Genomic DNA, 13,144 nt, shown 5'->3' on the forward strand with positions numbered 1-13,144 from the left:
TCGCAGGCAATGCTAATAGTGAATATTTGTTCGCCTTATGGCAGACTAAAGGCAATCTTGTGTCATATTACATCTTTGTTTTATTACATGACAATAAATAGTAGCTGAACTGATTTCGGATGAAGACCACCTAGGAAAATGTTAATATTTAACTTGATTTGAGCAGCAGCCATCTTCTCTTCTTCCCACCCACTCCCCATCACAATTAACCCTGTATTGTGAAACTTGAAAGGAAAAGCCATGTAATCTGACTTGGGACACAATATTAAATTATTGGATTTTGAGGTAAGTATCACACAAATTCTGCTTTTTTTTAATTTCAAAGAAAATAGTTTAAAAAATTTTTTATGGCATGGAGGTGCAGTTGTTTTTTAAATGTTGGCATACAACACAGTAATTACACCCAAATTAACCTGCAGCCCCCATATGTTTTGAAGGGCGGGAGGAAACCCACAGAAACACTGGGAGAATGTACAAACTCCTTCCAGTGCCAGATTCAAACCCGGGTCTCTGGTGCTGTAACAGTGTTGCGATAACCACTCTGCTAAACATGCCACACAATTAGTGCTGCTGTTTCAAGCTCCAAAACCTCTATTCGATTCTGATCTTGGGTGGTCTGCACGTTTTCCACTATTTCAATACTTTGGTTTCCTCCCATGTCACAGAAATTAATTTGCTACTGTATCCATTATTGTTGATTGATAGAGAAAAAATAAAGGAGAGTTGATGGAATGAGGGATAATAAGTTGGAATACAAAAAAATAAGGGGCAGGCAAATGGGACTAAAGAGATTACCCAGTAGGGACATAATGAGCCAAATAGCCTCTTGGGTGGCACGGTTAGCATGGCGGTTAGCGCAACGTCTTTACAGCGCCAGCGATTGGAACAGGCCTCAAATCTCTCGCTATCTGTAAGGAGTTGTACATTCTCCCTGTGTCAGCGTGGGTTTTCCCTGGGGGCTTCGTTTTCCTCCCACCATTCAAAAACATACATGGGGTCTTGGCTAATTGGGTGTAAATTGGGCAGTATCGAGAAATGGTCTGCTGCCGCATGCAGCAGCATGTCTAAATTTAAATTTAAAATTTGCTATAGGCTTTTCTTCCGCTACAGTGATTATTTTATATTAAAGTTAAACTTATCTAAATCTTGTATCATCAACATTTATTGACACTTTCAACCTATGGTTTTGAAAAGTGTAACTCTTTGTCCCATTTTCGCCTTTTAAGGGTCAAAAAGCAACTGCTTCTGCTCCACCCTCAGGAGGAGTTCCTCCTCCCCCCCCTCCTGGACCACCACCTGAGTTTTCCTCTGTGTCATCTACAAAAGACACAGCTTGTTCACGTTCGGCTCTATTTGCTGAAATTAGTAAGGGATCCAATATCATCAGTGGTAAGTAAGTAATACACTATGAGTTTGTCATTGGGGCTCTGCTTTCACATGCAGTGCCAATGTAAATGAGCAACAATATCTATCTCAACTCTAAATAATGATGGATCACAAGTATAATAGATTGTCAAAAGCTCCAGAGTTCCCTTTTTGATCAAGGGATAAGTAATAAATGGGGTTTATTTGGAACAAGGTTTTTTGGCTATATCCTTGGAAAAAAAAATGTAATATCCATTATCTTTATAGAAACTGTAATGAACACTAATAATCTCACATATAATAGGCATGTATTCAATAACCATTTGGATTAATTAAAAGTTGAAATGTCTTCATTTTCTGCTTCATTATCCGCCACATCATCAACCAGGCAAATTTTAGGGACAGGTTGCAACCCTAATTATCTTAGTTTATTAGAACTAATTGAAAATTCCCTTTTTAGCATTAAAATTGAATTATTTATTCTGTGCAGTTTCACAGATCTAATGAGATGACCATTTTGAAAATTTTTTGGCTATGTCAAAATGGGATGAGGAAGGAGTCTAGATAAGTTTGTGTTTTCAAGCATTAACAATTATTTTAAAAATGCATGAATGAAATGGAGTTCAGATCACTTGTCAACATCTTGCTGACAGGACTTGTATTTGACAGTGGATTATTCTAACTTCTCCCACAGAAGCACATCAAATTGGAAATAATTATTTGTTTTTTTTTTAAACTAAATTTTAGGGAAAAACTTGTGCAAGTTGCTGTTTGTTAGACATTTAGTTAAAAGCAGAAAAGAATGAATAAGCTAACCTACATCTGCTTGGACCTCCAATTTGAACTGAATGTTATTCATGGAACTAAGATAGGAGGTTCTCTTGTACCAAAGAACAAGGTGTTCAAATTGTGGCCTTTGCAAGTTCAGATCCATGACCGAATAATTCTTTAGATCTTAGTTTTCATGTTAAATTGCTCATTGAATTTCCTGAAACTGGAAGATTTGGAAGATGGACTTTTAGTTCTAGTTGGTATCTTGTAAGTAAATTCTAAATTGAGATAGAGAAATGTTTGTTTCTGAAATTCTTCCTTTTTCATGCTACCCCTCCTTCAAATATATCACTTTTCATATCTCCAAGTTTACTATCGGGTCCTCATGAAAATCTATCATTCTCACGGTACCAAATATTATCAAATTTTACATGAACTATAAATCTTGAACATTCAAATTCAGGCCATTAATATTTATCAGAAAAAGCATTTGTTCCATTTACCACAGAGAAAATGCCTATTCTTTCTCCTTTCATTCTATAAAACAGCTGTTTACTGCAGCAATTTTTTTTGGACCCTAATACATGTTGCCATTATGACTTTTTTATTCTTTGGATTTCAGTCTTGCCATTAAGCTGATGACACTTTATCAAAAACACAGAGGTCAATATGTGCTGCATCAGACATATTGCAGCCCATTTCTTTTTATTTAAGTCAGAGTCAGGTAGCTTGTAAACGGATACTTCAGCCTGCTGAGTTCTTGCTGTCCAAGTTACACCTCCTTTCTGCCGTTTCCCTTCCCCCCCCACCGCCCCATTCTGCCACTCACCCATACACCAATCATGGCTGATCACTTGTCTGTAAATTGTCTTTTATGATTCCATGATTAATTGATTTAAGAGGTCACAAGTAACTATTAATTTTATTTCAAATTGTTTCTGAAAGCTTTGCTTTCCCACCACACCCTAAACTAAGGTTAACCTGACTGACTTGGTTGCTGGATTTATTCTTAAAATTTTTAAGCATTCGCAATTGTTCCATCTTCTGACACTGTCCTCTAATTAAAAGAGTCTGACTGTTACTTTTGCAATTTCCTCCCTTCAACCCATGATGCATCCCATGCAGAGGTCATAACTTATCTATTTGAATAACGTCTCACTTTCTCAATTTTTAGCCTTCTTCTCAGCTAATATGCCTTATTTAGCCTTATTTGATCAAGACAGATCTCCAAAGTACTCATTTAGTATCTCAACTATACCCTCTGCATGTGGACCCCAATCAGCTCCTTCCCTCTTCTAATTATCTTTTTATTGAGACGCCTAGAGCCAAGCTGTTCCATAAAAGCGCAACTTGATTATGTTGTAAATATCTGTTAATTCAGGCCTGAAGCATGTGCCGGATAGCAGTAAAACCCACAAGAATCCTGCACTAAAAAGTGCAGGTGGACCCATCTCTGTCAGTCCAAAGCCATTCAAAGCCACGACTCCATTAGTGAAACCAGCAGCCAAGAAAGAGCCTCCTGTGTTGGAATTGCAAGGAAAGAAATGGATGGTGGTGAGTCCTAAAACTGGTCCCAAAATAATCCATTATCCCAGAAATTACTTTGGAGACAGGAGAATCACAGCAGAACTTATTGCATCTTAAAATCAAAATATACCAATGTTTGTAGTTCATTGAGGAGCAAATAGGAGTGGACTAAAGAAAAACAAGTTGAGCCTTGTCAGAAAATAGATGTATTTTGTATTCTGTAGCAACAAATATATCCTTTTGGAAATACATTCAGAAGCATTCAATGCTAAATATTAACAAAAAAGATAACACTTATGCATGAATTAAATGGATAAATAAATGACCTTATAATGCAGTGGTCATTCTAAAAGTATTTTGACATTCATTTTTATTTGAAATGGTTTAAGGTTATTCTCTGCTTCCAGGAAAACCAAGAAAATGCCAGTAACCTGGTTATTCAGGACACTTCGCTGAAGCACGTTGTATATGTGTACAAATGTGCACACTCCACTCTTACTATCAAAGGAAAGATCAACTCCATCACTATTGGTAAGTGTAAATGGGCCTGGACCAAATCTTTAAGCTATTTTTGAAGAATTTTAACATGTTTTTGCCACTATTGAGACTTTGGTCAATTAAAAAAAGATGCATTAGTTACTTTCCTCTAATCAGAAGAACTACTATATAACATTTACAGCAGGGAAACAGGCCATTTTGGCCCTTCTAGTCTGCACCGAACTAAGTCCTCTCCTCTAGTGCCACCTATCTGCACCCTGCCCATAACTCTCCATTCCCCTCCTGTCCAATTTTTCCTTAAATTACAAAATTGACCCTGCCCCCACTACTTCTCCCCGAAGCTCATTCTACACAGCCACCACTCTCTGAGTAAAGACATTCCTCCTCATGTTACTTCTAAACTTTTTCCCCTTAACTCTTAATTCATGACCTCTTGTTTCAATCTCTCCTATTCGCAATAGAAAAAGCCTATCCACAGCAATTCTATCTATCCCTCTCATAATCTTAAATACCTCTATCAAATCCCCTCTCAACCTTCTATGCTCCAAAGAATAAAGACCTAATTTGGTCAATCTTTCTTTGTAATCTAGATTCTGAAACCTAGGTAACATTTTCATAAATCTTCTCTGCATTCTCACTACCTTGTTGATATCCTTCCTATGATTCGGTGACCAGAGCTCCACACAGTACTCTAGCTTTGGCCTCACCAATGCCTTGAACAGTCTCAACATTACTTTCCAACTCCTGTATTCTATGCTTTGATTTATAAAGGCCAGCATTCCAAAAGCCTTCTTCACTATCCTATCCACATGAGGTTCTACCTTCAGGGAACGATGCCCTGTTATTCCTAGATCTTTCTGCTCTACTGCATTCCTCAATGCCCTCCCATTTTCTATGTACGTCCTGTTTGGATTATTCCTTCCAAAATGAAGCATTTCACACTTATCAACATTAAACTCCACCTGCCATCTTTCAGCCCACTCTTCTAAGCAGTCCAAATTCCTCTGTAGTCTCTGAAAACCTTCATTATCCACAATTCCACCTATTTTAGCATTATCTGCATATTTACTAATCCAATTTATCACCCCATCATCCAGATCATTAATGTATATGACAAAGAGCAAAGGACCCAATACAGATTCCTGAGAAACCCCACTTGTCACTGGCCTCCAGCCTGACAAACAGTTATCCACTATGACTCTCTGGCATCTCCCTTCCAGCCATTGTTGAATCCATTTGACTATCTCAAAATTAATACTTTATGACTGATCCTTCCATGTGGAACCTTATTGAAGGCCTCACTGAATTCCATATAGACAACATCCACTGCTCTACCCTCATCAACATTCCTAGTCACCTCTTCAAAAAATTCAACAAGATTGGTCAAACATGACTTTCCAAACACAAATCTGTGTTGAGTGTTCCTGATCACACCCTCTCTCTCCAGATCTCGAAGAACTCTTTCCATTAATTTACGTACCACAGACATCAAACTTACAGGCCTGTAATTGCTAGGCTTACTCCTCAAACCCTTTTTAAACGAAGGAACCCTTTTTTAAAAAAACGAAGGAACCCTTTTTTAAAAAAACGAAGGAACCCTTTTTTAAAAAAACGAAGGAACCCTTTTTTAAAAAAACGAAGGAACCCCTTTTTTAAAAAAACGAAGGAACCCCTTTTTTAAAAAGCGAAGGAACCCTATGTGCAATACGCCAGTCCTCCGACACTATACCCATCTCTAATGGCATTTGAAAAACCACTGTCAGAGCCTCTGCTATTTCCTCACTAAGTCAAGGTCCTGGGGAAAATCCCATTGGGACCTGGAGACCTATCCACTTTAATATGCTTCAAAAGCTCCAGTACTTTCTCTTTCTTAATCACTACAGTTTCCATAATGACCCTCTTTGCTTCCTTTTCCCTGCACAATTCAATATCCTTCTCCTTAGTGAATACTGAAGAAAAGAAATTGTTCAAGATCTACCCCATCTCTTTTGGTTCCACACACAGTTTCCGCTCTGATTCTCTAAGGGACCATTTTATCCCTCACTCTCCTTTTGCTATTAACATATTTATAGAAACCTTTTGGATTTATTTTCACCCTGCTTGCTAAAGCCATCTCGTACCTTTTAGCTTTTCTAATTTCTTTCTTAAGGTTCTTCTTCTTACATTCAATGTATTCTCCGAACATCTTTATTTCCTTTCTTTTTATATTTATTGTAGGTCTCCCTCTTTTTGAACCAAGTTTTTCAATATCCCTTGAAAATCATGGCTCTCTCAAACTTTTGAGCCTGCCTTTTAACTTAACAGGAACATAAAGATTTTTTACCCTCAAAATCTAACCTTTAAAATACCTCTGTTTCTCTACTACATCCTGTCCATTAAAAAAAATAGTTCCAATCCATTGCTTGTAAATCGATTCGCATCTCCTCAAATCTAATTTTTCCCCACTCGAAAACGTCAACCCTAGGCCCTGACCTATCCCTTTCCATAATTACATTGAAGCTAATGGCACCATGATCACTGGACTCAAAGTGCTCCCTAACATATACCTTTGTCACCTGACCTATCTCATTCCCCAACAATAGATCCAACACTACCTTTTCTCTAGTTGGTACCTCTACGTATTGCTGTAAAAAAAAAAAAAAAAAAATTACCCTGCACACATTTTACATATTCCAAATCATCCAGCCCTATCACAGAATGGGTTTCCCAATCTATATTTGAAAAATTAAAATCTCCCACAATCACAATCCTGTACATTACAAATATCTGCTATTTTCCTACATATTTGCTCCTCTAGTTCTCGCTTCCCATCAGGTGGTCTATAATACACCCCTATAAGTGTAACTGTCCCTTTCCCATTCCTCAATTCCACCCATATAGCCTCCCTGGATGAGCCCTCTAATTTATCCTGCCTAAGCACCACTCTAGTATTTTCTCTGACCAAGCAATGCAACACCACCTCCTCTTGCCCCTCTGATTCAGTCACCTAATGCAACAGAATCCAGGAATAGTTGGCTGCCAATCACATCCCCATAGTGCCAAGTCTCAATCCATACCCTCAGCTCATTCACCTTCCTTATAATACTCCTAGCATTAAAATGTATGCATTTCAGAGATTTCCCATTTCTTACACTGTTTGCCCCTATCTTTCCAAATAACTCATGTTCTTTTTTTTAATCATCTCCCCTCCATCTTTGTATAGAGCATCTCCCTTCTCTATCACCTGCCTTTCTGCCCTCAAGCACTGTCTTCAAGCTTTCTCTGTTGCAATCTAACCTATCTAACCTTCTCCTTGCTCTTCTTTTCCATTTGGGTCCCCCCCCCACCATTCTAGTTTAAAGTCTTCTGAGTAGCCTTAGCAAATGTCCCTGCCAGGATCCTGGTGTCCCTCGGATTCAAGTGCAACCTGTCCTTTCTGTACGGGTCACATCTATTCCAAAAATGGTCCAAGTGATCCAGAAACTTGAATCCCTGCCCCTTGCTCCACCCCTTCAGCCACACATTTATCCTCCACCTCATTCTATTCCTGCTCTCACTGTCGCGTTGTACAGGCAGTAATCCCAAGATTACTCCCTTTGCGACCCTTCTTTTCAACTCCTTACCTAACTCCCTGTACTCACTTTTCAAAACCTCCTTCTCTCTTCCTCCCTACATGTAGCACGACCTCTGGCTCATCTCCCTCCCATTTTAGGATATCTTGGGCACGAGCAGCAACATCCTGGACACTGGCACCAGGGAGGAAAACCACCATCTGGTTCTCCTTACTGTGTCAGCAGATTCCCCTATCTGTCCTCCTAACTATCGAGTCCCCTATGACTACTGTGGTGTCATGTGACTTCACCCAAGTCTGCCCTGTCACAAATGGTGTCCTAGCCAGCAACTATATAAAAATTTTTTTTTAGACATACACCACATTAACAGAGCATTTTGGCCCACAGGTTTAACCTACACCCTCAATACATTTCGAACAGTGGGAAGAAATTAGAGCCCCCATGGGAAAGTCACGCAGACACAGGCAGAATGTACAGGCAGTGGAGGACTCAAACCCCGGTCGCAGTCGCTGGCACTGCATAGGCGTTGTGCTAACTGCTACACCAACCGGGCCATCCCAACTATGATCTTTTGCAACTGAAATTGAATCAGACCCTTTGTGCCATTGTTGGACTGGAGTTGTACATTAAGATCATCCATTTCCTCTTGGTTGTGCCCTACCTCTCTCTTTTGCTTGCTTACCAACAGACTACCACTCAGACAACAAATTGATATTAAATTTTGTGTACTTTTCATGATAGCTCTATTTTCTATCCATTTCATATAAGAACAACAACAGCTGTTGTAGTCCCTGTTGTCTGAACTCCACACATGTGCAAGACGGGGCAAGAAGCTCGGCACATCTCGCTCCGCTCACCTCCCTCCCTCCCAAGACTGACCTGCTGAGGACAGGAGGGCATCGTGGTTCATCACTGGAGGGTTGAGAGTCCTTCTCTGCGCCTGCACACAGCGGTGAAGTTCAGCCCCGTGGCAACGCGCTGGCAGTGACTAGAGCTGGCCTTGCCTGCCTTCACCTTCCATTTGCTCCCTGTCCCCACCCAGGCTGCTGCTCCTCCTCTGCCTGGGGCTCTCTGCAAATCGGGCTGCTCACTGTTCTCATGGAGACCCCCTTGCTGAGTGCTTACCCTAAAGCAGACAAAGGGGATTCCTCTTGAATGAGACATGGATCCCGGGGTGGGGTTAACCTGGCCGTCCAACCCATTGTGTCCATGCTTGACAGGGAACTCCCTCACCTCGCCTTATCCCACTACCACCCCACCTTATCCCATCTCCCAACCGGTTCTAGTGCCCTGCTGGTCACAATTCTTGGAAAACACATCCAAGAAAACATTTTTCCTCTCATCCATCCACTAAATATTTTCAATGTCTCCCTCTCTGCTGAAAGACTTTTCAGTCCTAATGATTACAGAGGTGCCAGAGCAGCACTCCAGAGAGCTTGGGCAGCATTGCACCCCTGAAAGTAAGCAGCGGCTGTGCTGGGAAAGGAGACCTACATCATTCAGGCAGATAAATTGCTTTCCCTTAGGGTGTTGTGTAATTTTTAGGGCAGCTACAGAAGGGCTACCTGGAGAATGGTTGCGACAGTTACTTTTTTTAAAAGAGGGCAACTAGATTAGCATATTCATGAGGCTGTTCTTTAATCCAGAATTGTCCACCCTGCATAGTGGCCAGGATTTACTATGCAAATAGACTGGTTTTACAGGCTATTGCTTAATTAACTCAGCAAGACCATCTTCTCACTAAAAGGCAAAATCCAGCTACTGATTAATCTGCCTTTGTTTGCTTTAGTTCCTTCCTTTTGTGGTAAACATCAGGATTTGTAAAGGGAAGCAAGAATCATTGCTTAGCACTTAAGTCAATGTTATTTTCAGCTAACTAACTACATGACCTGAAAGATTTTGTTTCGTGAACACAACATATCATCCACCCATGAACTTGTAGTGTTACTGCATTTCCACGGTGGATTTTCAACGTAATTGATAAATCAGTTATTATTATGCTTCTAATCCACCAGGAATCATCATCTTGCCTTTCTTACAGATTGCTGCAGCTGGGTCTTTGTGCCTGTTTTGTCTTTAGGATGGGTGGGGAGTGGGGGAATCTCAGTTTTGTTGAAAATAACAATTGTTTTGGCTTGCCTACCTTTTAACAAAAACCATTGTGCTACTTGTCAATATTTAATAGGATGTATTGTAATTTTCATGCTGGTCATGTACTTTGACAAAAGATTGCCTCTTTCTCAAAGGAAAAACAGGCAGGCAAAAAGTGTTTTTTTTAATAGCAGAAGAATTTTTTCTTTGTTCAGACCAGATTCGATCACCTCATTTTTGCGAGGGAAGGAAAAATGTGTCCCTATCTCTGGCTCCAACCATTCTGATGCGAAAAGGCTGCATGTCAGAGTTGAGTCAGCTGGTTCGTCCTGGGATTCCCTGCCCTGTACAAGCCAGCTTGACGATTTGTCTCTGTAAAGATATTGTTATTAAGCAATGGTGGAACAATGAGACAGTTGTAGTGGCTGCTACACACTGAAAACACCACTAGACTCATTGGGGTTTCCAGTAGATCCGTTTATTTGAATTTCACGCGCGCCCCTTTAAAGCCAACGGGAATTTTGCCCCGTGCAGTGGTGATGTCGTCACGTGGCCTGGGGCGCGAGCAGTGGCCTAAGCCATGAGGCAGAGAGTAAGCCCTGACGGCGCCATCTTCTGCAGCTCCCCCGTCAGTGTGGCGGTACAAACGGGGCCGGTTCGCTCACAGAGATGTGCGCCGCCACACAGTTGCTTTTTTACATTTCAAATCACAGCTGGGCTCTCTACGTTCCTTAAAATGTAACGTATAAGGATACTTGTACTCCTACTCCCACCCTGTGGGGCATAAAATCTTGTTTTGAATCTGTAAATGTGAGCTCTGATTGGAACTTGGAATTGATAGCTTGCAAGCATTTAGCATGGGACCCTTGAAAACGTGGGGCCCGTTGCATTTGATGTTTTTGCTATTAAATTAATCCAGCGTTGCAGCCAGCTCCTTTGGCCGGATGCTGAGTCTGACTGAGCCTGAGGTACCACAACCAGCCGTCTGCACCAGCAAGCCTCAGCTCATCAATCTGCGCACAGCGCGGTTGACGCAAAAGTTGTGGCCCTCCAGGTTGTAGCCTGGCCGTGATCTTCATGGCAGTCGTTGACAGCCCATGCCACCACCACCTTCATGATCTATTCAACCACCGTGCAGCCGAACTTCTTGTGCCACCTCACCTCTGCTTCTTCTTTGCTGTCCTGTCTGACGCCTCCGCCGATGTTGCCACTGTCTCTGCCTTCTGGTGCCCATGCTCCGGCATCACTTTCACTCACCTCAGCTCTGCTTAATGCGGGATGAATGGGCAAAATTGCCATCTTCCTTACCCATAATCCCCTAGGCAGCTGGAACTGTTATGCCACTCTGCCAGCACCAGGGAAATGGAGAGAGGTTCTCTCTCTGCACATTGGCATTATTTACTGAACAGCTGAGATTGTGGATTTTTTAGATGAATTATCTGTCATTCTTCAATGCACCTTGAGGTTAAAACATTTGTCTTAATGTAAGTGCTTGAATGTAGCCAACTGAGTAATCAATGCCAAGAATATGTAAAATGTCTTTAGCATTCATCCCAGAATTTTTATTTTTAAATTGGATTCTTGCAAAATGGGTGGCATGCTTACCGTTTGGTAACATGCCCTTTCAGCCCATGAGCCCATGCCACCCAATCGACCTATACCCCTGGTATGTCTTGAACAGTGGGAAGCAACTGGACCACCTGGGGAAAACCCATAGACATGGGGAGAATGTACAAACTCCTTACAGACAGCACAGGATTCGAACCCAAGTCTATGGCGCTGTAACAGTCTTGCGCTAACTGCTATGCTATTTGTGCCAAAAGTGTAAACATAGCACCAAAGGCTAGATAAATACGAATGTAGCTTTCTCCAACTTGATGAAAATATTGTTTCTTTTTGTTTTACAGATAACTGTAAAAAACTGGGTCTTGTTTTTGATGAAGTTGTTGGAATTGTGGAGATCATTAATTCCAAGGATGTGAAAATTCAGGTAATTGAAATAAGGGTAGAGAGTAAAATATGCAGGTTATGGGATTATGGACATCCTGTACAAGTGAGTACTTGGGAGACCAACAGGATGGATTTTCCTTCTCTTCCACCAATCTGAACCTCAGTAATCTGGGGCTGGCTCAAGATGAGCAGAATCAGGAGCTGTGGGCAAACTCGCGTGCCCACTAAGTTGGTGAAGTAGGTTGTTGGACACTTTTCCCATCATAGCCATTTCAGTGAACTTCTCCCATACATTGTTTTTGTTCATTTCCAACTTATGAATCGTTCAGGTTGCAAAGAGTGATCTTTGCCTGGGGACCCCCTGTACTTTATTCCAGTATCTACCAGCAAGACCTAGATGGGTTTTAATGGAATATGAGAATCAATCATTATGTTCTAAATGATGTCATCCAACACTTGACCATTACAAAGGAGTCACTATCTACCAGTGGATTAGAGGCAGTCATCTTCAACTTCCCACCAATTCCTTTGATTCATATACTGATTTTGAAATGACTGACTGTCTTGCATCAGTACCAGAAGGGCAGAAACTTCTTTGAACTATTGTTGGGAAAGTAATTGCCTTTGGTCTTTGCCACAAGCTCTGTGTCCCTTCCCTTCAAACTGAAACTGTTCAAGTTTTGGTGCCGTATTTGAATATTTACTATAACTGTCAAACATCTGTGGTACTTTAATTTTGGCCACTTACTGATCTCTGATTTTAATTGCTTCCCTATTGGCCATTGACAAGGCTCTAGGCTCTGCCTCTTGCCTTTGTCCTCCATATACAAACTCCTGGGCATCTTCCTCACTATCTTGTGTGGATCAATGTTAATATTTTCAGATAATGATCCTCTGAAGTACGTTAAGAAATTTTATCATAATAAAGATTCTTCAATCATTTTCAGTCTTTTGTCAGTGTAAATGGACCAGAAAATGAAACAATTACCTAATTTATTTAACACAATGCAACACATCAATCAAAGGAATTGTAATTGTATTCCATTTGGTCCTGTGTATGTAAACTATTTTTTCAAATTATGTGACCGCTACATAAATGTTAGTTGTAAGACCATTACAATTTATGATTGTCAATTTAAAAGATTTTCCAACTTTTAAAAAGTTAACCTAAATTTTGAACATCATTTCAAAACAGTATCTCTATATTTCCATTCTGTCTAACTTGGTCTGTTGTCAGCAACAAACTGAAGCTTGTTGCTGACTTGGGGGGTGGGGGGGGGGGGGGGGGAGTGGGGAGAGAAACAGGGGTAAAACGCAGTCCTTCTATCATGACTTCTTTTCTAAGAGTGTTGTTGGTTGTTGGTATAATTTCTTGGAGTACTTGTAGTGTT

General features: G+C 40.8%; 1 protein-coding gene across 2 annotated transcripts in view; it reads left to right on the forward strand.

Moving 5' to 3' along the window:
- Positions 1-13,144, forward strand: part of cap1 (CAP, adenylate cyclase-associated protein 1 (yeast)) — a 49,993-nt gene that overhangs the window by 31,087 nt on the left and 5,762 nt on the right. For both annotated transcript variants that reach the window (XM_069895697.1, XM_069895696.1), the window contains exons 8-11: positions 1,227-1,389; positions 3,518-3,690; positions 4,071-4,194; positions 11,711-11,793. In XM_069895697.1, the coding sequence (XP_069751798.1) occupies positions 1,227-1,389; positions 3,518-3,690; positions 4,071-4,194; positions 11,711-11,793 (543 nt within the window). The remainder of the gene's footprint in view (positions 1-1,226; positions 1,390-3,517; positions 3,691-4,070; positions 4,195-11,710; positions 11,794-13,144) is intronic.

Source organism: Narcine bancroftii, chromosome 8, assembly GCF_036971445.1.
Source record: "Narcine bancroftii isolate sNarBan1 chromosome 8, sNarBan1.hap1, whole genome shotgun sequence".
Taxonomy (NCBI): Eukaryota; Metazoa; Chordata; class Chondrichthyes; order Torpediniformes; family Narcinidae; genus Narcine; species Narcine bancroftii.